The sequence below is a fragment of the Phyllostomus hastatus genome, unplaced genomic scaffold (genome assembly GCF_019186645.2).
Source record: "Phyllostomus hastatus isolate PE091 unplaced genomic scaffold, TTU_PhHast_1.1 phas_scaffold_182, whole genome shotgun sequence".
In the NCBI taxonomy this organism is placed as follows: domain Eukaryota; kingdom Metazoa; phylum Chordata; class Mammalia; order Chiroptera; family Phyllostomidae; genus Phyllostomus; species Phyllostomus hastatus.
This window is the reverse complement of record NW_025334013.1, coordinates 707,839-729,768: the sequence shown is the minus strand read 5'-3', so window position 1 is coordinate 729,768 and position 21,930 is coordinate 707,839. Positions and strand designations below refer to the sequence as shown.

Below are 21,930 nucleotides of genomic sequence, written 5' to 3'. Positions count from 1 at the left end.
CCGAGGAACAAGCCTCCGGGCCCACGCGCAGCGGCAGGATGCTGCCACGACGCCGTCTCCAAGAACAGTGTTGGGGGTAACCGGCGCAGGGGGGCTATTTTGAACGAAGCTCCCCCCCCCCGTAAAGCAGCAGAAGTCGCGGGAGGCCCGCTCCGTCCGAGCCCTGGGGGGCAGGGCGGGGGCGCAGCACGTGCAAAGGCCCGGCAGCGGCGCCCGGGAAGCGGACGGCGAGGACCCGCTGGCCGGGCCTCTGACTCGCCTCCCCCACGGAGCCCAGGGAGCAGACTTTCTCCGTCCTCCCGGTGTGGGCACGGGGGCGCCAGGCCCGGAGGGAAGGCTCCTCCTGGACGGGCTGGGCGTGGCCTTGGCCCTGGAGAGCATCAGTCCGGGGGCGCCCCTCCCCCCGGGGCCGCCCTGCTCGGTGCGTCCGCCCTCTCGGTCCCTGAAGGAGACGCCCGCGACCCGTGTCTTCGGGTCCTCAGCAGAGGTCGGGGCCGGACCCCAGGCACCGCCGACCTGGGGCCCGAGCTCGGCCTCCCAGAGTTGGCCTGCTGGGGGCCCCACTCGTCCAGGTGACCAGGGCTGCCCGGCAGACGAGGGGCAGCCTGGCCTCCCACACGCCACAGGGAGCTCAGGAGGTGGGACGTGTCCCCTGGGCCACAGACCCCGCTGACGGGGTCCCCAGCAGATCGGCGCTGGGTGGCACCCGCTGGCGAGCCCTGGTGGGGCTGACCAGGTCTCTCCGGGCTCCACGGCAGGCAGCCTGGTGGCCCGGAGGGGAAGCCGGGGAAGCCGGGAAGAGCAGCCCGGGCTCACAGCACACACGACCCCTCAGGTCACCGCCAGCGGCTCGGAACTTGGTGACGGCGCCTGGCCAGCGGCTCCCAGCTGGGACAGGACCACGGCGCATCCACACGCAGCGGGCCAGGACCCGGGGCCGGGGGCCGGGCAGCCACAGCCCCGTCCACCAGCATCGACACAGAGAGGGGGCGCTTCTTCCAGGGAGGGGCCGCTCCAGCCTGTGCCCTGTTCCCAGCTGCGGCTGGACCCGGCTGAGGCCCCGCTCCGGGCCCCCGTCCCCAGGTCTGCGCTCTGGGGGCTTGCACTGGCCCGGCACGGCCGGCACGTGATCACCCGACAGGAGGGAGGCCGAGCTGTCCCGAGGAAACCATGACACAGCTAATCTCTGCCCACCCGCCGGCTCGCGGGTGAGCTGCCACCCGCTCCCTTCCCGGCAGCCCCGGACGCAGCCCGCGTTTCATAACTCGAGGGTCCACAGCAAGCCGCCGCCCCGAGACCAGGGGGCTGCAGGGCAGGCCCTCCTGCTGCCGGGGGAGGGGCGCGCCCTGCTCCCAGGGCCCCCTCGGCCCCCGGCCTCCCCGGCACCTGCCACTGTGCGTACAGCCCCTTGGCCCCCCGGCCCCCGCCAGCCCGTGGGGGGCTGCCGGCTGCTGCTGCTGCTGCTCTCACAGGAGCACCTTGCAAAATGGACGTCAGAAACACACCCCCCCCCCGCCCCGATGCAGCCCCGGCCCCCGCAACCTGTCTACCTCCGACCATCTCGGCGGCAGCGGCGGCGGGGCGCCCCCACGCTCATCGCCCGCGAGGACCTGCAGCCAGCGCACGTCAACACTGCCCGCGCCGTGTCGTCAGCGCAAACCGGAGCCAGGACCGGCCGGGGCGGCGGGAGCCGGAGCCAGGGGCGGGCCGGGCCGGGGGAGCAGGTGCCGCCGCCGCCCCGGGCTCCGCGCTGCACGCTGCTGCGGCCGGGGACCTGCCGCCCGCGGCGCTGCTGGGCGGGGAGCCAGGCACGCACATGCCCCCGGCCGCCGGCGCGGACGGACGGCGGGGCCGCCCCCGGCCCCCGCGGGGCTCGGACGGGGACGCGGTTATTCCCTGACCCGCGGCTGCGCCGAGGGGCCTGGGCACAGACCCCATCCGGGGAGACTCGCTGCCCTCCCCACCCCCGCAGCGGCGGCGGCGGCGGCTCTCCGGGCCTCCGTCAGCCTCGGGAACCGGGCCCCGCGCTCCCCCGCATGCCGGCTCCGCGTCCGCGGGGGCGTCGGTGCGGCGCCGGGAGGCCGGGGCCGCAGCCTGGCCCGAGCGCGCACGCAGCACTCACCCTTCCTCCTCCTCCTCCTCCTCCTCCTCCGCCGCCGCCGCCGCCGCCGCACGGGCGCCTTTCTGCTCTACGGGGCGGCGGGCGCGAAGGCGGGCATCTTCCTGCCCTTTCACGCGGGGCTGCCCTCCGTGCCCTCGGCCCCGCGGCGGGCGGGCGGGCTCCCGGGCCGGGCGGCCGCTGAAGGGCGGGCTGGCCGGCGGTCCCCCACCCCTCGCGTCCCTGCCGCCTCAGGTCTCCAGGCCCGGTGGTACCGGCTCCCCCGGGGAGCTGCAGCCGGCAGCTGAGGCACCAGCGAAAACACGGCCTGGATGTGGAGGGGCTGACGTCACATGAAAACAAGCATCTCTGCGCGAGCGGGTCCCGGGCGCAGGGCGGCCGGGAGGAGGCGGCTCCGCTGGGGCGTGCGGCGAGAGGTCCCGGGCGACAGCGCCCAGCTGGCCGGCTCCCTCCGGCCAGGATGCAGGGGCGCAGTGGTGGCCCAAGGGCAAGTGGCCGCTGACCCGCATCCACAAAGGGCCCCGAGCTGGGTGACCTGGCGGTGGGGACATGGGGGAGGGGGGCAAGGGGAGGGGGAGGGGGGAGGCCGTGGGTCCAGTCGAAGGCTGGCTGAGCCATGGGGCAGGTGGCCTCCTGAGGTGGTCACTGCTCTGGGGGGCACCCCCCACAGGAGGGTGAGAACAGGGGGGTGAGTGACTGAGTGCAATCGCACACCCAGCAGCCTAAGGTGGGGGCCTCGGGGACCCCACACAGGGCCTGAGGCGGCCAGAGCAGACCCCCAGCCAGGATGGCCAGCCTGACCTTCCTCCTCATCCCTGGCTGGGCCCCCCAAACCCAGCCTCAGCCCTCACACGGCACCGGAGCCCAAGCCCGTTTCCCTCAAATCCAACACACACACTTGGGGAGGCCCGGGGCCGCCCGGAGCCCCGCGGGGAGGTGCCGACCCCGAGCAGCAGGGTTCGCCTGGGGGGCGCGGACCCGAGGGGACACGTCCACCCCCAGCTCTAGCCGCGCCTGCTGCCATCGTGGGGCAGGTCCCCAGACAAGCGTCCCCACCGGACCCCCTCCCCGCTCCCCTCGGGGGTGCACAGGCACTGGGCTCTCGGATGCGCCTGTGTCACCGTGCTCCGCACAGACTCCGGCCGTGACCCAGGTTCGAGCCCTGACTCCTCCGATGCCTGCCTGCCGCTCGCCCTGAAGTCGCTATGGGGCTCGCGCGTGAGTGGGTGGGTGTGTGTCAGCCTTGTGCGATTTGCACAATCGTGAAAGTGCAAACACAACCCTCGGGGGCAGGTCCCCGCGTGACCTTCACTGGAAACGCAGGCCGAAGGGCGCCCCCACCCGCGGGCAGCGGCCCCCGAGGCTCCGCCCAGCTGAGTCAAGTCACAACAGCGATACTTCAGGACACGCGAAAGCGGCACGGCCCGCCGACCCACCGTCCGCGTTCCGTGGCGGCAGCCGCTGTCGCGCCGCGGGGCAGCCGAGTGGCCGCGACAGACCGCAGCACCCGCAGGGCCCCATGCGCACTGCCCGGGCGGCCTCGGGAGAGCCGGCGACGCCCTGACCAGGTCTGCAGAGTCGGGAGCTGCGGCCGCTCCCGGGGCACGTGAGGCTCCCGGGAGAGACGGACGCGCGGGCGCCGTGTGAGCTGCCGCACGCGGTGGGCGTGTCGCCCCCCGTCCTGCTGGTGCAGTCTGCGGGACGCAGGCAAACCCCGGCCGACCTGGCCGGCTGCTGCTTTTATTGGAAACCTGTTGCAGGCAGAAAACTAGCTTTTCCAGTTAGTCGCAAATAATTTGAGACAGAGCTGAATGAAACTGGGCGTTTAGTGAAACAACAGACACCCCCCACAGCGCCCGGGAGCTGCAGGTGCAAAGTTGGTTCGGGAGGACCTGTGGTGGCTCCCGACGGCCCCCCGCCCCTGCGGACAACCCACTGTCGGAGGGGCCGAAGAGCGCTGGGCAGGGAGCGGGCAGCGTCGCCCTGGAGAGGTTGCCTGACTCAGGCGCCCCACTTACAGGGGATCCCCAGTGGGGTGGAGGCGCCAGCGACACGCACCTGTGGGGCCTGGCCACGAGGGGGGGGCCTGCAGAGGGGCGGCCAGGCCCACAGTCCGGCCCGGGGCGCGCTCCTGCCCACAGCACCCGCCGCACAGCTCCAGGGCCCCGCAGTGGTCCCAGGTCAAGTGGGGGCCCGCACCCCCAAGTCGGGCCTCACGTGAACACACCCCCACAGTGTGACCCAGGATGACACCCCGCTCACCGCCGCCTCCCAGCGCTGGTGGAAGGCCCTCCCACGGAAGCCAGTGCCTCTGCAGCCCGAGCCCGCCCAGGGCCTCTCGGGGGCCTGCACCTGCGCCCGAGGCGGGACTCCGCCAGGGCTCCACCTTCTCCCCATCCCCCCACAGGGACAGGGCCACTGGGACGCACCCCGCTTCCACCTCCGGCGGAGACCCGAATCCCCGGAGCCCCGTGGCCCCCACCCCCAGTGGAGCAGAGGCCGAGCCGACCCCAACGACCCTCCCCCTCATGAGGCCGGCATGCAGGGGGCCCAAGACAGGGCGGCGACGACCCCACAGGGACAAGCCAGGGGGGCGCCCGGGGCGCCACAGGAGGGCGGACCTCAGACACTGTGGCCGGGGCTGAGCGGACAGCCGGCTCCAGCTTCTCGGACGCTGGACAGCGCAGAGGCCCATGCCCAGGCTACGCTGGCTGCCGGAGACCTCTCTGGACAGGTGGACGGAGGCAGCCTGTCTCCGCTGCTGAGAGCCCCCTGGGTGGCAACGACCAGGACACCCCCCGAGAACCCAGCAGGGATGCCCACCGCATTTCATCTGTTCACGCATCCAAGACCACCGACTGCCGGGCGTGACGGAGCCTTTCAGGACACGTGTCCTTTTTCATGGGAGGCGGGCAGCCCCCCCGGGGGAGGGGCAGGACCCTGGAACCCCTGTGCTGGCTGCCTGCCCCAGCAGGCCTGCTCTGGCCACCGGGGGCTGCAGCAGGAGGGGTCCTGGGTCACAGCGTCATCTCCCTGCCTCCCCGGACACCCGCGGCACGTCCACCCCACGAACTGCTGCCGTGACCTGAATCCCTGCGGCTCCCAAGTCTCACTCGCAGAAGAACGACACATCACACGTGTCACCTGCTGCTCCCGGGCGGGCGTGCCCCGGACGGCCCCGCCCTGGCTGGGTTGCTGCCCGGAAGCCCCTCCGTCCCCGGCTTCCCAGCCTCCAGGTCTCCGGCTGCACCCACCCCTCCACCCACCGCTGCCGTCGCCCTCGCCCCCTGACCCGGGTGCACCACACCGGTCACCTGCCCCCACTGGCACCGTTGGTGGGGCACCGTGCGTCAGTGGTGCACCGCCCCCCCCAAACCAGCACGAGATGCGCCCTGTGCTCCCCGCCAGGGCCCTGCCCTCCTGGGGAGGAAGAAGGCATTTTGGGGCTCCCAGCACCAGCCCTCCCCAGTGGCCCTGCTCGTGCACCGGGACAGACACACAGGAGGAGGCAGGGATGCCCCCCACTGAACACCCCAGAAGAGGCCCCCCATCCGGTCACTCCCCTTCGCCTTCCTGGGATAAGCACTTGTCCACCACAGGCCACCGGAAACGCCGCCTTCCCCTGGCCGGCAAACACGTCGAGGTCCCCGCCGCAGCACGCGGCAGGAGACAGAGGGAAGGGCGGTACTCACTGTCTTCTCCAGGGCAAGGCATGCCGGGCTGCTCGGGGATGCTGGGGAACACTGTGAAGGGGGGGGGAGAGAGAGCCTGCGTCAGCCGCATGGGCGCCAATCCCGGGGCGGGGGTGGGGGGCAGCAGGCTGGGCGGACCCAGCACATGAGCAGAGCCCGTGCGGCAGACCAGGACCACCACCTGCTTGGGAGACGCTCGGGAAGGCTGAGACTTGGGAGCCCGAGCACCAGGGTGTCCGCCCAAGTCCCTGCTGCAGGACGCGGAGGCGCAGGGAGGTCAGGAGGGGCGCAGGGGGGCCTCAGTGGGGCCGCGGGGGGCCGCAGGGGGCCGAGCACTGGGTGCGCCCCACATCGCGAGACACGGAGCGGGCGGCCCACCGGCGCTCTGGCCCCGGCGCTGCAGGTTCGCCTCCCGTCTCCGCGCCCAGGGGCTCGCGGGTCAACGCGGTGGACTGCGCCCAGGGCTCCCGCAGTACGGTACGGACACAGGAGCCCGGACAGCGAGAAAACGGAGACAGAGCGACCTGCTTCTTCGTCTGGCATGCCGGGAGTTTCACGCTCCGCAGCTGGGAAGGTCGGAGGCGCCGTGAGTGCACGCACGCCGCAGGGACAAAGCGGTCGACTCGAGCTTTTAGGTCTGAACCGCGTCTCTGGGCGGAGCGTCGACACGGGGGGGGGGGGTGTTCGACCAGCCACAAGCTCAGCCCTGGAGAGAGTGACCGGCTGACGGAGAGCAGCGGCCAGTCTCCCACTCTGGCCCCCACGTGGCTGCTGGGCCACGGCTGCCGGAGCCACACCTTGGGCCCCGGACACCCTGCGGGGCCCCGAGAGAGTAGGGAGCACGGTGTGAACCCCCAATTTAAAGACTACACTGGAACAACAGCGACATTTCAACGCTCATCCCAGCTCTGGGACAAACAGGCTGAGGGGGGCTGTGAGCCGGGGACACCGCAGGGAGGGGCGTCGGGTCTGGCCCCGAGCAGTGTGGGGGGGCCGCCCCACTCCGCCTGTTCTCACACCCCCGACCCTCAGCGCTTCGGGAGAGCGGGAGGCAGCTGAGCCAGCCCGGGCCCCCGGTGCGCCCGGGACGTGAGCCCCAGGACACACAGCCGGGGCCCAGCCTCTGCGTCCGAGAGCGAGCACCTCCCGGACTCTGCCAGGAAGAGCCGTTTCTATCTGGGTTAATGATAACGCGGGAGAGAAAACCCAAAACCCACACCGCGTTCCATTCAACGTCCTCAACTCTCTGCTGCCCTAAGATCTTAAACCGTGGTCCTCCGTGCGGCTCCCAGCCCCCCGGCCAGCCCGGCAAAGCTGCCGCGCCCCTGGGACGGGACGCCGAGGGCAGCTGCGGAGAGCCCGGCCGCCCACCCCGACCGTGCCCGCCCGCCCCCCGGCCACACTGACCGTGAAGGATGAGCCCGTCGACCCGGTGCTGGCAGGACAGGCGGAAGGCCTCCTCCAACTCCATCTGGGAGGACACAGTGCAGGGGTCACCTGGGGGGCAAGACCCGTCGCTGAGGCCACCGCAGGTCCGAGGCAGAGGGGCCCACTCGACACGCAGCCACCCCAAAAGGAGGGCGAGATCACCCTCAGCCCGGGACAGCCGCGTGCAGAGCTTAGGTGTGGGGGCTTCTGGGCTTGGGCGAGACCCAGAATGTTCTTAGGTCCGTCACAGCCCAAAGGGAAAGGCTCCTGGTGGTCCATCGCTGGACAGGGGAGCACAGACACGCAGAGAACCCGCGGCCGCGTGGCCCCATGCCCTCGGCTGACAGCCGCAGCCGGGGTCACCCCGAGAAGGGGCCCCTCCCGGGATGTGCGTCTGACTGAGGCGGGGACCAAGACAGAGCGAGGGCGGTCGGATGGAAGCCACCTGCCCACCTTCCTTGGGGAAACGGAGGGAGCGCAGCCTTCCAAACCGCCCCCAGGGCAAGCCCCCAGTCTGGGCAAGGGCGGTCAGGTGAGGGGATGAGGGCAGGCCCACAGCAGGCCCCGTGCGGGGCAGTCCTCCTGCCCACGCCCAGCCTGCCCCCCCCCCCCCAGGCGGCGGCCTCTTCCTCGGGACAGACGCCCGCCCCGCCGGGAAGCTGCGAAGCTGCGGCGGCCCGCAGGGGGCTGGGCCTCCCTCCCGCGCCCAGGAGACAGCGCGCCCCCTGCTGGCCGGGACCGGGCTACCTTCGCTGTCCACCCACTTGAGGGTGAGCGGCTGGCCGGGGCGCAGGCTGCACATCTCCCTCACTTCCGCGCAGAGCTCCTCGAAGGTGGTCGCCGCGTCCAGGCTGGTGATCAGCATGTCCCTGGGCAGAGAGGGTGCGGACAGGTCACCGCGGCGCGCGTGCCCGTCAGCTCGAATGCGCGTTCCCGGCCGACCAAGTTACTGATGAAATAGCTGAGATTTCCCCAGAGCCGCCGGCCCCGACTTTGTTACATTAGCACCGGGAAGGCCCTTGCGCGGAGGCGCCCCCTACTGGAAGCCGGGCGAGCAGCAGCTCAGGCACGGGGGCCTGTTCTGCCCGAAAGGTCACCAGGTGGGTCACGCCCATAGCCTTCAAGAACCTGCCGGCACACCGGACCATGCGGACAAGGGCATCAGGTCCAAGACGAAGGCCTGGGGCGGGATGGGAGCCCGGGGGGGGGGGGGAAAACTGGGGAGGGGGAGGGGCAGAATGGAGTACTGTAACGGCCCAGGGATGCCCTGGAGAGACCATTCACCTGCCTCCCTGCATTGTTTCGGAAAAGGAAGTCACGCAGAACGCCTTTGCCTTTTATCTCTTTACCCCAAAGCGGGAGGCTGATGCTGGACGGCTGGAAATGGCTCGGGGGTCCGGGGGCGCACTTCCCGCTCTGGCCACGCCCCGAAACAAGTGCCGGCCCTGTCCCCTCTCCTCGGAGGGGAGGGAGGGCACCAACGGGGGCGGGGAACGCCGTCACTGAACTGAGAGGCACGTACGTCCTCGGAGCACGGGCTGGGGCTGCGGGGAACAGGCACCCACGCCTGACACCCGACAGCGCAGGGCCTGCACACAGAAGGCAGCGCCCGCTCGGCGTCAGCGCCGCCGGCTTCCGAACTCCCCCGGCGCGGGTTTACAGAGTCTCCGACCACAGGACGGCAAGGCGAGGGCCGCGAGGGTCCAGGACCTGCCCACCGACCTCACTCTCGCTGAGGGCCGCTGGCTGCCCGCCCGCCCGCCCTTCCCGCTGGTCGTCTGCTCTGAGACCCTCATCACCTGCCCCCAGGACCCCAAGCACGCCAGGGCGAACCCGGCCCTCCGCCACCACGGCTGGCAGCGTCTCGGCAGACGGGACAGGAGGGCGTAGGAGGGGCACGTGCTCGTCAGCGAGGGCTCCAGAGGCGAAGACCCAGCCACCGCCCGCTCCACCTCCCTGGGGTCACCCCGACCTGCCACCTGCCACACGCGTCACCTGACCCAGCGTCCCCAGTCCTCCGGCCCCCAGGAACTCTGGAAGTCAGCGTCTGCCATCCCTTCACCTTTGACCTCTCCCTGCCCCAAGACGCTCCCCTGCATTCTGCCTCTAAGTGGGAGCTACTGTTCCCCCAGGAAACACCGTGGGAGCACCCGGTGGCAGGCTCCGAATCTCCCAGCCCGGTGAGGCATGACGTCAGCAAGCCCGGGGGGGGGGGCCCTCCCTCCCCCACCCTCACCCCCAGGGCGAGACCCGTGACCACCACCCCTGCCCTCACCCCAATCCCGAATAGAGCAGCCCCCCTGGGCAAGACAGAGCCCTGGGCAGGGGGACCAGGAGTCCGCCCCCGGCAGCCTGGGGGACGCCCCTCCCCCGACGCCCAGGTCTCCTGGGCGCAGGACCGGCGCTGGGCTCTGCACACAGCAGGCCCTGGGCAGTGCAGACTCCGGAACAGGGGGCTGGGCTGAGCTGGGCAGAGGAAGAGCCGGCCGTCATCGCCACAGCCTCACAGAAGCGGCTGGCCGAGGCCCCGCAGGGTCCCCAAACCACCGCACATCGCCCCAAAGCCCCTGGACGACGCAGGTGCCGCCAGACCCCACTCCCTCCGGAGGCCCCAGTGGGCGAGAGAGACCGTGATCTCGAGCCCTTTTGCGGGGGCCTCGGGGGGTGAGAAGGGGTGACCAGAAGGAACCATTACCAGTGGGGGCAGCGGAAGAACCCCCTTCTCACCAGTGGCTCCCAAGCGTCCGGCCGGCCCTCCGTCCCTGGCCCAACGGCACAAGAACAGCCTCCCTCCGGGAGGCGCCAGCACCCTACCACCGAGAGCCAGAACGTCACCTGGGCCCACGGGGTCTGGGCAAGTGGGTGCTGGTCTAGGTGGGCACCTTGCAAGCCAGCGTCAGGGCCGTGCTCCGAGGACCCGGTCTCCCACCTCAGTCCCCCGGGGGGAGGCAGGGGCGAGGCGGGGAGAGCAGGTGGAGGAGGAACCGAGGCAGCCCAGGGCAGAAAAGAGGGCTGCGGGAGGGAGGGGGGACGTGAGGGAGGGGGAGAGCGAGGGAGGGCGAGAGCGGGGAGCTGGGAGAGGGAGGGAAGAGCAGAGGCGGGAAGGGAAGGAAGAGGAAAGGGGGCGGGGCGTGGCCTCGTCTGCGGGGCGGGGCCTCATCCGCCCGGGAAACCAGACTCAGCAGCTCACGTTACTCCTGGTAACCGAAGAGCTCTCCAGGGGCCAAAGCCGGTGTGGGGCGGGGGCAGAACTCCCGGGGGTCCCCCGAACTTTCCCCACAACCCGTCTCCATCCTCGCGCCCCAGCTCAGGGCCTGCGGGGGCCTCGTTAACCTGTCTGCCGGAGGGCCCGTTCGCACCCACCGCGGGGGGCTCTGGGTGTGGCCTCCCCCCACGCAGGGCTATCTCTGATTTACACAAAGTCCCGGGTTACTCCGTTCAAAGATCCCACAGCTGCGCCCGTTTGCCCAGCGGCAAGCCCAGGTGCTCCGGCCCTCCCGGGAGCGGGAGACCCAGGACCCAGCCGACGCCTCCCGGGCTCCGAGCCGCAGCCTCCCGACCCCTTCAGGGGGGCTCGCCAGCGCTTCCCCAAAACCTTCTGCCCTCCGGCCCCGCCTGACCGAAGACGGCGCAGGGGCAGGAGGGGCGCGACCAGAGACCCCAAACAAGAAACACTCGGGGGGTCAAGAGCCCGAAGCCCCTCCCTGGGCGCGAGGCCCCGCCCGGGAGCGCCCCTCGGGCAGACCCCGATTTCTGGGGGTGCCACGCCAGCCAGACCGACAGGCTCACCCGCAGCATCGGACCGGCGTTCCGCTCCCCCACCCCTCCGGGCCGGGGCGACCTTGACAGCAGCCAGGTCCGATTCCCGGACTCCTGGAGGCCGACCCCGTGGGAGGAAAAAGCGGCAAAGGTGCCCAGTTCTGCCGGAGCGCCGTCTGCACCGCGCTCGGGGCGCCGCCCCCTCCATCCCCAGCGGGCGTCCCGCGGCCAAGCGCGCCGCGCTCCCCGCCACTGCCGCCGGGGAGGCGCCCGCTCGCCCCCTTTCGCCGCCAGGCAGACTGAGTCCAGGCCGCGGAGCGCGGCCGCGGGGCGGATCGGTGTCCGAAAGGTCCGGTCCCGGGGGAGCCGCGTCGAGCGCTCCGCAGCCAGGCGCCCGCCACGCTCGGCCGCGGGCGGCTCCGCCCCGGGCCTTCGCCTTGGTCCTGAAGCTGGTCCCCAGCTGCGGACGCTGGCCGGGGGCGCCGGGGAAACTGGGGAAACCCCGGCCCCCGCCCTCGGCCCGCGGTTCGCACCGTCCGACCCACAGTTCAGTCTTCCCAGCTTGCGGCCTTCGCGGCCCGGCTCACTTTCCGGGGGAAACGTCCACACGGCGCCCAGCGCCGAGGACCGCGCCGCGGAGCGCCCCCTGCACCCCGCGAGCAGCAGCGCTCGCCGGCCGGGGGGCGAGCCCGGGCCGCCTCTCGGCGCTGGGGCGTCAGGACCTCTCGGGACGCCCGGGGGCCGGACGCGCCTCGCTGTCCCCTCGCTCCCGCGCCGCGACCACGACCGCGGCTCTCGGACGCCCGCGGCAGCGCCGGCACGGTCCCCGACGGGCGGCCCGGCGCGGCCGCCCCCGCCCCGTCCGGCCCCGCTCCGCTCACCCGCTGTAGTGCGCCTTGAGGCGGACGCGGCCGCCGCTCCCGTCCATCTTGGGGCCCGTCCTGCTGGGCATGGCGCGCTCCGGGCGCCGTCAGCGCCGCGCCCCGGGCGCTCGGGCCATGGCGCGAGGCTCCCAGCGGCCCGGCGCCAGGTGGGGCGGGCGGCGGAACGCGGAAGGGAGCGCGCGGCGCTGGGGTCGAGAGGCGCCGGCCAACTCCGCCGAACTTGGGCGGCGCGCGGGACGGGGCGGGGGCGCGGGCGCGGAGTCTGGCGTCTGGCCCGCGGGGGGGGCGGGGGGGGGTCCGAACATGGCCGACCCAGCCGGCGGCCAATCGGCGGGGCGGGCGGTCCCGGGGCGGGGGCGGTGGCACCTGCGGCCAATGAGGGCGAGGCGGGGCCCGCCACCTGGGCCAATCCCCGGGGGACCCCTAGGCCGCGGCCCAATGGCGCGGCGCGGGGACACTACCTGTCGGGCGGGGCGCGGCCCACCTGCGGCCAATGGGAGCGCGCGCCGCCCGGCTCTGCCCGGCAACCTCCGGCTGTGCCGGCGGCCGGGGTTTCGGGGACTGCCCGCCTGCCAGTGGCCATTCCGTGCAGTTCGCTCCGGGGCCGGTGATTCCCAGGTGGGGTCCCCGCGATGCAGTGGCCCGGGGACTTAGAAATGCCAGCTCTCGGGCCCGGATCCACCGAGTCGGAACTCCAGCCGTCTGTGCTAACAAGAGGCGGGCGATTCCAGGGCGAGCGCTCATCTAGAGGACAGCGGGGAGCGGTCGCTGGTGACCTGGGGGCGAGGGATGGACAGAGGGAGCTCGGCCTCCCCAGAGTGCGGTCAGGAACTCAGATCCACGACCCCCAACGAGCTACGACGGCGTGTTAGCAGGTTCCAGGTGCGGAGACAGGCTGCGGGGAGCAGAGACGCCGGCCAACGTCCGGGCTCCGCTGGTCGTCCCGGCCCAGCCGCCCTCCTCCCTTGCTGGGATCCAAGACCCCGCTGCAGGCAAGGCTTGTCCACCCTCGCTGGCCAGCCCCCTCTGCTCCTGGACAAGGAGGCTGACTGCGTTGGCCGAGGTCGCCCGTTGGCCGAGGTCGCCCTTCATTTCTGAGTCCACAGCAGTGCTCCTTGGCGTTTGATCTGGACAGCCGCCTTTGCACACCCGCCTCCTCCAGGGACAGGGACCCTCCGCCCCTTCCTGGCCGCGGCCGCAGGACCTACACCTGCTGTTAGTAGGACCTCAGGGGGCCCCCTCCCCCGGCCTGCAGCCCCCTCATCCCGGCTGCGCGTGCCAAACCCCAGCCTCCCCCAGGCGATCCCCTGCGCCTCCCCCCCCTTCCTCACCCCTCCCTGTCGGCACCCTCTGACCCCAGACTCCACTCCCTGCCAAGGCTTCGCCCCTCCTCACCCGGCCACTCCTCGGCCGGACAATTTGAAGGGCTCCCTGTTCGGCCACTCTTTCATTCCTCGGATACCTCGGGCGCCTCCTCACCTCCTGGGAGCCAGGCACCGCGGGGACCCTGGGGAACCAAGTGGACCACCTCTGCGGCCCGAGAACCCTTGTCCTTCCTAGAGTCAGCCACAGAGCAACCTGCTGACCACCCACTTCTCACCTACTTAAGGTGCTGGGGATCTCGCCCGTCTTTTAAGAAACAACAAAGACAGAGCCTTGCCCCACACCCCACCCCCACCCCCATGCCCCTGGCCACTTGTGGCTCCTCTCCACGACAACACCCCTTCCAGGAGCCTCTGCGTCCCTGCCTGCACCTCATCGCTCCCGCTGCTTCCTCCCAGCCCCCGCCCACCAGACTTCTGGGTTCTAAAGGCTGGGGGGGCCTGGCTGGGTGGCGCAGCGGGTTGGAGCATCGCCCAGAGACGCCGAGGTTGCCGGTTCAGTCCCGGCCGGGGCACAAACAAGCAGCAGCTGCCTGAGTAAGTGGGACAGCCGGTCAGCCGTTCTCTGTGTCTCCCTCTGATTGTGTCTCTCTGTCTCTCTCCCTTCCTCTCTCTCTACGATCAGTAAATACATAAGTCAAACCTCAGACTTTCTCTTAATGGACCCTTGCCCGGTACCCCTGGAAACTCTCACCCTAGAGTGCTGCCCTCTCCCCAACTCCTCCACCACCCGCACCGCCCCCTCCAGGCAGGCGTTGGCTCCGAATGCCCTCCCAAGCTCAGGCGGGGCCCTGGGCCTGGGCCCCCACCGCACACCTCTTGGCCTGACCTCCCTCCCTCCCTCCCTCCCAGTGCCCTTCTCCACCTTGTTGTGCCAGCACCCCGCCCCCACGCCCCCTGCAGGTGCTCAGCTTGAAAACCGTGGAGGCCCCTCTGCCTCCTTCCTCTGATCCCTCACTCCCCTCCATCTGCAAATCTGGAACGTCCCAGCCTCAACCTACTTCCAGATTCCAGCCGCATCCTGCCACCGCGCTGGGGACCACCTGGTCCAGGCCCCACCCTCCGCATGGGGGTCTCTGCCCCAGCCTCCAGTTTCCTTAAAACAATGTGTCGCTCTGTCCCGTGTTGAAAACCCCCGACGATTCCCATCATCCTCTGGGAAATCCCCCAGGGCCTGGGACCCCGTTTCTTCTGCCTTCGCCTCCCGCCATCCGCAGCCTGGCGCGCTGCCCTCTGGCCACCAGGCCAGCCCCTGCCTCGGGCCTCTGCAGGGCCTTTCCCTCCAGGGGCCGCCCCGTCCAGACCCACACTTCCTTCAGGTCCCGCCTGCTCACCCACCCCCACCCGTGGGGGACTCCCGCATCACTCTGCACGGGCACGCAGGGCTCCGCGGCCGTAGGTGGGGTGTGGAGGCAAACTGGACTCGAGGGTCTGCCGGGGGGGTGCCTTTCCAACCAGGGGAACCCTTGCTAAAGCCGAAGCCACCGGCATCCGGTGTTTCCCAGGCGCTGGCCGTGGCCGCAGCCGCAGCCGCCATGTCGTGGGGGCCTCCCTCCTGGAGGCTGGTGCCCGGGTCAGTCCTAGAGAGGGAAGCCTGGAGGAGGGCGACAGCTGCCTGGTTTGGGGCGAGGCTCTGTTCTCTGTGGGGGTTGGGGAGGGGGAGGGGAGTGTCCCAGTGGGGTCCCGAGGGAGGTTCAACCCCTGGGTCTGGGACCATGTGCAGCGCCTGGTGGGGGTGCGGTGCCCGGAAAAGCCACCTTCCCCAGCAGCCTCCCACCCCCCCACCCCCAGGGGATGGAGGCCTGGGCTTCTGCATTCTCCCCACCAACTCTCGCTGCAGCCTGCCCATCCAGGCCCTCAGACCTGCCTCAAGGGTCTGAGACAGGTGTGCCCGTCCAGCCTCAGGACCTCCGCTGCCTGCTCCGCACCCTAGGGACTGGGCAGGGCGTTTGTTCCAAAACTTTCCACCCAGCTCCCCCTCCGGACGTGGTGGGGGTTGGGACCTGATCAGCTTGGGTCCCCACTGTGCCCCCGCCCCCCAGTCTCCGGGCACCAGGCACACAGGGGCATGAATGAGTGACTGAGTGAGCACGTGCGTGGGTGTGGCCCGCTGCGAGCGCTGGGGCCAGGCCAGCCTCCCAGGACTTCGGCCTGTCCCAGGGGTCACTGGGCCGGGCGGCGCCTCTCCTCCACTCTGCAGTCAGCGGCAGGAAGCCACAGTGTGAGGGCTCCCAGCACCCCTGGGGCGGAGCAGAGCAAGGGGGCGACCTTTGGGCTGAAGTGCCGGCCGGGATGGACGACAGCTGAGGGCGGGGCCTCCGCACCCCTCTGCAGTTTCCGCTTGCCCCCATTTCCCCGAGACCTCCTGCAGGACTGCAATCACCAACACCTGCTCTTTCCTGATGGAAAGTTCACACGCTGTGCGTGCGTGTGTGTTAAATGGATTATAAAAGTGACACAGGCTTTTGGTAAAACCCCAACAACACGGAAGGGCGTGGCAGCACAGCACCCCTCCTGCCCTGCCCTGCCCTGCCCCCTCTCCCGACAGACAGCGGGCGGGGGACATGCGGGAGGGAGACTCCAGCCAAGGTCCCTCTCCCTCTCCCAGGTGGCGCCTGGCTCACCTGATCTTTATTTTTGTTGATCCTCACCTGAGGACAGTTCTTCATTGTTTTTCTTTTTTCTTTTTTATTTATTTATTTTTAGTTTTATAGAGAGGGGAAGGGAAGGAGAGAGGGAGAGAAACACCCATGTATGGTTGCCTCTCTCACACCCCCTACTGGGGATCTGGCCCACAACCCGGGCGTGTGCCCTGACTGGGAATCGAACCTGCGACCTTTTGGTTCGCAGGCCCATGCTCAATCCACTGAGCTACGCCAGCCAGGGCAGTTCTTTGTTGTTTTTAAAGAGAGAGGGACACAGACGTGTGAGAAAAACACCGACTGGCTGCCCGCCTCAGTTGCCTTCCTCCACGTGCCCTGACTGGGGACCAAACCCACCACCCGGGCATGTGTCCGGGCCGGAACTGAACCCACGACCTTTTGGTCTACGGGACGATGCTCCAACCAATGGAGCAACCCGGCCAGGCAGTGATTTTCTTGGATGAATGTTCTTTACGGTGATACTTTCAAACAACTTTGAGATCCTTGGGGTAAAGCGAAAGCCAAGTGGACCTTGTGCTCCACGAGACTCATCAGCCCCAAGCCTCCCTCCTGGGGATCCGCCCAGACACAGCTGACCCCTCAGGGACCCTGCACACCCGTGGGGGGGCAGGCCACTGCCGCTGGGTCACACAGACATGGCAGCTCTGCTGGAGAGGCCAGGTCGGACTAGGTCCCAGCAGAAGCCCCTGCGGCACCTGAGGATGGGCCGTGGGTGGAGTGGGAGAGCAGGGCGGCAGAAGGCTGGCCTGTGCAAAGGCCCGGTGGCCCCAGGGAGCAGGGTGGCCCGCAGGTGCGGGACAGGTGTTGGAGCCTCATTCGTGGAGGGGGTGGGGAAGCTCTGGGGAGGAGGGGCTCCCTCTCCGCCTCTGCGCACCCCTGCCCGCCCAGAAGGAGAGAGCAAGGGGCGTCTGCACCTCTGCAGGCCTGTGGGCCTGGCGCGTGTCTGTGTGTGTCTCTGTGTGCACGTGTGTCTGTGAGCATCTGTGCGCATCCACGTGCCACTCACGATCACCTCTAGGCTCCAAATCCACCACTCACAACCTGTGATTACAGATGGACTCCTCCACGGTGAGGGTCTGCGCGGCTGGAGTTAGGATCTGATCACGCGTGGTTGTGGGTCGGGGTTAGGGATCCTGCGCAGGGGCGGCGTCCCTTCCTGGCAGCGCAGTGCTACATGTCCCCAGTAGAGGGCGCAGGAGGGACACGGCAGGAGGAAGGGGCTCCACTTGCTGGTTCCCGGGGCTGCGTGGGGGGGGGCGTGGGCGGTACCGGCTGAGGACATGGGGGTGTGTGCGGAGCCCCGAGTTTACGGCGCAGGCCCGAACGCCAGCCTTCCAGCTCACCCTATGCGAGCCTCCCTCAGGCCCCTCCCAGCCCCCACCCCCATTCACAGCTCCCACCCACCTGTTCCAAGTCTTCACCCTTTACACCAAACGGTCCCCGTTTAACATCGCTGCAGGGCTTCTGCGAACGGAGGCAGTGTGTGCGCATGTCTGTGCGTGCGAGCATGCGCATGCGCGTCTGCGAGCGTTCCTGCGGCACCAAGGCACGTGCTGGGCGGCAGGGCGGCGTGGAGGGGTGGGGTTGCTGTGTCCAGGGGCTGTAGAAGGGAGGGGAGGCTGGACTGGGGGGCGCAGGGGGCTTCGAGGACGCTGGCAGCAAGGCGGGACAGAGCTGGACGCTGCTGTGCTCGGCCTTGTCCTGTGGCTCTTCTCACACGCCCCCCCACACAGACTCCACAGTCTGTTGTCCCCTTGTACCCTGAGGCGCAGGCGTCCCTGGTCCTGCAAGATCGAGACCCCACGCACGATGGCGACCCCACTCTCGAGGTCCCCTCGGTGTCAGGCTTCAGCTCAGGGGCCTTTGGTAGTTCTCAAGGTGGTGGCATCACGGCCCCATCCTCCGGAAGAGGACACTGAGGGCGGCCCAGTGCTTTGTCCAGGTCACAAGGCCAGCAAAGCCAGGGCTGGGACCCCACGTGACAGCTGGCTGCAGCCGGGCCAGCGGGGTCGCACGGCTCATCTCTCCCAGGTGGGTGTGACCCTGCAGTGACCCCCGTCTCCTTGGGGCCTAAGACACGCCCCTCTGAGCACCTCGGAGGGAAACGGTGGCAGAGGCGGGGGTGGGGGGCGGGCCCCACTGTGCCACCCCCTAGACTGCCTGGGATCATAACGAAACCCAAAGCGGCTGCACGGCTGAGGAGGCAGCACCCAAACCCTCCGTCACCATGGCAACGGGCTGCTATTTTCGCCACGTGAAGGCAGACAGGGCTGCGGTTCACTCCAAACATCACAGGGACACGACGTGGCCGAGCCAGGTCTGTCCTCGACTGGGGAGCTGGGCTCGCAGGCTGGCGTAGCCCAGCCTCAGGCGCTGGGGACCCATCCGCGCCCGCTGAGCCGCTCTCCCCAGTTTCCCTTGCCTTCTGCTCAAAGGCTGGGAGGCAGTACCGGGCGGGGGTGGCTGCGTGTGCGCGGTGTGGCTTGTAACTCTCCCCAGGGTCAGGGCGGCAGGCCTCGGGGCGAGGAGCAGCGAGGACTCGTGCCGTGGCCTGTCCTGGCCACGAGAGGAGGCCTCCCACCACAACCACACACCACACACACACCACACACACACCACACACCAGGAGGCGTGGCTGGGACCGTCTTCCAGGAAGCCAAGTGACCGAACGCACCCAGAGCCCTGAAGAGGTTCCCGTCCTGTGGCCCCGTCCTGCCCCTTCCGGGACGCCGTGTTGGGGAGGGGCAGGAAAAGCGAGCATCTGTGTCTCCCAGGAGTGTGCCTTGCTCGCCGCCCGCCAGGTTGCAGGTGGGAGGCCACACGGGGGCTGGCTGCCCAGCGGAGGCCAAGCCCACCCCGGGCTCCCCGTGACCTCTGAGATCTAACATGGCACACGCCCGCACATGTGCACACACAGACACCTTGCCAGGTGTCCCCAGCACACAGCCCGGCGGGGCCCCACAGCCCGGCTGTGCCTGGCATCTGTCTCTTGGGAAAGCACCCAGCTGCCCCAGGGGGAGGAAGGTCTCCTGCCACCTTGTCACCCAAGGTCAGGAGCCTCCTGTGGGCGGGGCCCAGGCTGCCACTCCCGAAGGAAAGCCAGCCGCGTCTGCAGACAGCACCCGGCCCTCGCTGGCCCCCGTCGCCCCCTCCCCAGGCGGGGCCGCGGAGCTGACAAACTGCGTTCAGGTTCAGGAGGAGACGGCACTTCTCTGCACAGCTCTCGCCCGATGCGGGGGAAGAGCGGGCGGCGGCGGCCGGTGCCCAGGCACCGGGGAGGTGTTCTTGCTGCCGCTGCGATCACCTCGAGGGAGCAGTGGTGTCCTGAGCAGACGCGGCCCATGTGGGGGGACACCCCGCTGAGTGGGGCCGCAGCCCCCGGGTGGCCCCTGTCTGCAGCAGGCTGCACGGCGTGGCAGGGTGTCTGATCAGCGTGTCTGTGGGCAGCCCCCGAGGCAGGGGGAGCAGGTGACAGATGCCCCAGCCCCTTGCTCCTCAGAGGGACTGTTCAGGGGAGCCCTCCACACGCCTTGTGGGAGCCCCCAGTGGGACCGGGACTGGGGCGCCCCAGGCCAGGGAAGCACCTCCGTCCTCTGTTCTCCCTGCACCTGTGCTGCCGCTTCCACAGGTCACTGCTGGGCCGGGCTGGACAGTGGCCCCCCAAATCCCATCCCCCAAACCTCAGAATGGGGCCTCCGTGGAAGCGAGGCCTGCACAGCTGCAATGAGTTAAACTGGGGTCACACCGCACTGAGGGGCCCTAAACCCGAGGACAAGTGGAGAGGGCGTGCAGAGCGCCAGGCCATGCAGCTCCGAATGCAGAGACGGAGGACGAGCCTGCAGGCCCAGGAGTGCCGGCAGCGCCAGGGGCAGCAGGGGCCGGGGGGGGGGTGTTGCTGGGGCCGGCTCCCCCTCTGAAGGAACGGCCTTGCCCACACCGGGAGCTCGGACTCCGGCCTCCAGACCTGGGAGGCCCCAGCTCCGTTTTGTTTTAAGCCCGCCAGTCTGTGGCTCTCTGTGAAGGCAGCCCCAGCACCCCAATACTCCTCATCCAATGAACTCCGTGCACCTCAGCCCCCGTGTCCGGCTCTGCCACCGAGGGAACCCGACTGGCGTGCCCAGGGGTGGCGAGTGCGCCGCCTGCCTCCCTGACAGAGGAGGGGCACTGCTCACCCCGGCCGCAGTGAGAGGAGGAGTTTGGGGCGCTGCCCCCTGACCCTGCAGCCCCCGTGGTCCGGGGGAGAGCTGTCCCGGCTCTCAGAAGGAGCCAAATCTCCACCGACGACATGCATTCCAGCGGCCACCGGGGGCCACAGACGCGGAGGCCACGAGCCCCCGAAGACGGACCTGCTGGGTGGGGAGCCCCGCCGCTCCCCGCCCCTGGCCCAGCCAGGCGCCGGAGGGCAGGAAGTGTGCCAGCCACCTCCAGGCCAGCTCTGCTCAGCTGCAAGCCCGGCTCTGCCCGGCCTTCAGGCGGCTCCTGTCGCCGCCACCAGAATAGAACTCGGTGCTTCAAAGGCAGTTTTCCCGTCCCTCTTCCTGCCCTGTAAACACGCGGCAGAAATAGCAGCCTGCAGGCTGGAGGCAGTGATTGCTGGTGGCGGAATCAGGCGACGGCTCCTGCCCGGGTGGGCCTGGCTGTGTGGGTGCTGCAGGCGGCACCAAGCTGGCTTTAAATAGCTCCTCGTGGGCCCCGACCACAGGAGGAGGGCGGCCTGCAAGCCCAGGGCAGGCGGGAGGGCGACGCCGGGATGGGCAGGGTCCTGCAGCCGCACTGACCTCTGAACCCAGGCGAGCCCAGCAGCTCCGCATACCTGGAGCCCCCCTGCAGGCCCCCCGGAGGCCTGGCAGCAGGCTCAGGGCAGGACCTCGGGGGCCGGGTTGGCCCAGCCCCGAACCTTCAGAGTGCCGTCCCCTCCCCCCACCCCGGGGAGCCCCCAGGGAGGAGGGGGCAGTGGCCCTGCCCAGGGCCACACAGACAGGAGGGGCCAAGCTGGGGCTGGGGTGTCCAAGGCCACTGCCCTGCCCAGCCTTTGTTTGTCCATCCGTGGAGCCGGCTGGCCCGGCCTGCCGCCCCCCGCTGTCCGGAGGTGGCCAGGAGCCCTGGCTGACCCAGATTCGGCTCTGCTGATCCCAGGCCGTCTGTCCTCCCCCTGCTCCCGGCTCCCGGCCACACTGGAGCCCGGAGGCCCTGCTGGCCGGCCTCTCTCACCCCCAGGATGACCCTGCAGCCCAGTCCCTCACAGCCGGGTCCAAAGGGGCCGCAGGATGTGGGGGGGTCTTCAGGAGGTGGGGGCCTTGAGCCGAAGCAGGGCTGGGGCGGGAAAGGTAGTGAGCCCTGCTCCGTGGTTTGGGCAGGGGGTAATGCCCTCTGCCTGTGCACAGGGTCAGTCCTTTGGGGGCCAGCCGGGCCCCGGGCCCCTGTCTGGGGCGCCTGAGCCCAGCGGCCACTCCGCCGGCCGAGCCCTGTCTGTGGGTGAGCACCCTCAGGACACTGGGGACCCCGGGGCGGGTGGCCCAGCAGGGCCCCCTTTCCGACTCACACCAGGCCTCTGACACGTGCCCCTCGAGATGGCTTGAGGTGGGCCCCCCGGGAGGGGCATCACGGGCCCAGCAGGCCCGTGGCCTGGCTGCTCCCTGGGCACTGGGCACAGCGCCGGGCTGACCGTGCCCGCCCGCCGGAGCCGCGCCCTGGCCCCGGCCGCAGCTGGCAGCCTGCGGAGCTGCCCTCGGGTCAAGCTTCTGCCCCTCCCAGGCAGCGCTGGGAACCGCGCCCCCTGGGGCGGAGCTGCCCGTCAGTCAGATCTCCAGTGGCTGTGGTTGCCAAGCTGTGACCTTGTCACCTGCGTGCACAGGGGCTGCGGGTGCTCGTGGGACCTGAGGGCCTCTGTCCTCCCATTGCCACCTCCGAGATGGCACTGCCCTGGCACCTGGCCGTGGGACCTGGAGACTGAGGAGCCACGCCCCCTCCCCGACCTCTGCCCCTCCCGTGGATGCCCCGGAC

At 70.2% G+C, this 21,930-nt stretch overlaps 1 protein-coding gene across 2 annotated transcripts in view; it reads right to left on the bottom strand.

Annotated features, from left to right (window-relative positions):
• PRKCZ (protein kinase C zeta) overlaps positions 1-12,083 on the bottom strand; it is a 47,873-nt gene extending 35,790 nt beyond the window's left edge. Inside the window, exons 1-4 of one of the 2 annotated variants that reach the window (XM_045859409.1) lie at positions 11,880-12,083; positions 7,987-8,108; positions 7,219-7,308; positions 5,812-5,862 (exon numbers count right to left, since the gene is read on the bottom strand). In XM_045859409.1, the coding sequence (XP_045715365.1) occupies positions 5,812-5,862; positions 7,219-7,308; positions 7,987-8,108; positions 11,880-11,950 (334 nt within the window). In that variant the 5' untranslated portion in view covers positions 11,951-12,083. Of the gene's footprint in view, positions 1-5,811; positions 5,863-7,218; positions 7,309-7,986; positions 8,109-11,879 lie in introns of those variants that run through there. The other variant, XM_045859410.1, reaches the window with a different exon arrangement.
• Between the last annotated feature and the right edge of the window lie 9,847 nt (positions 12,084-21,930).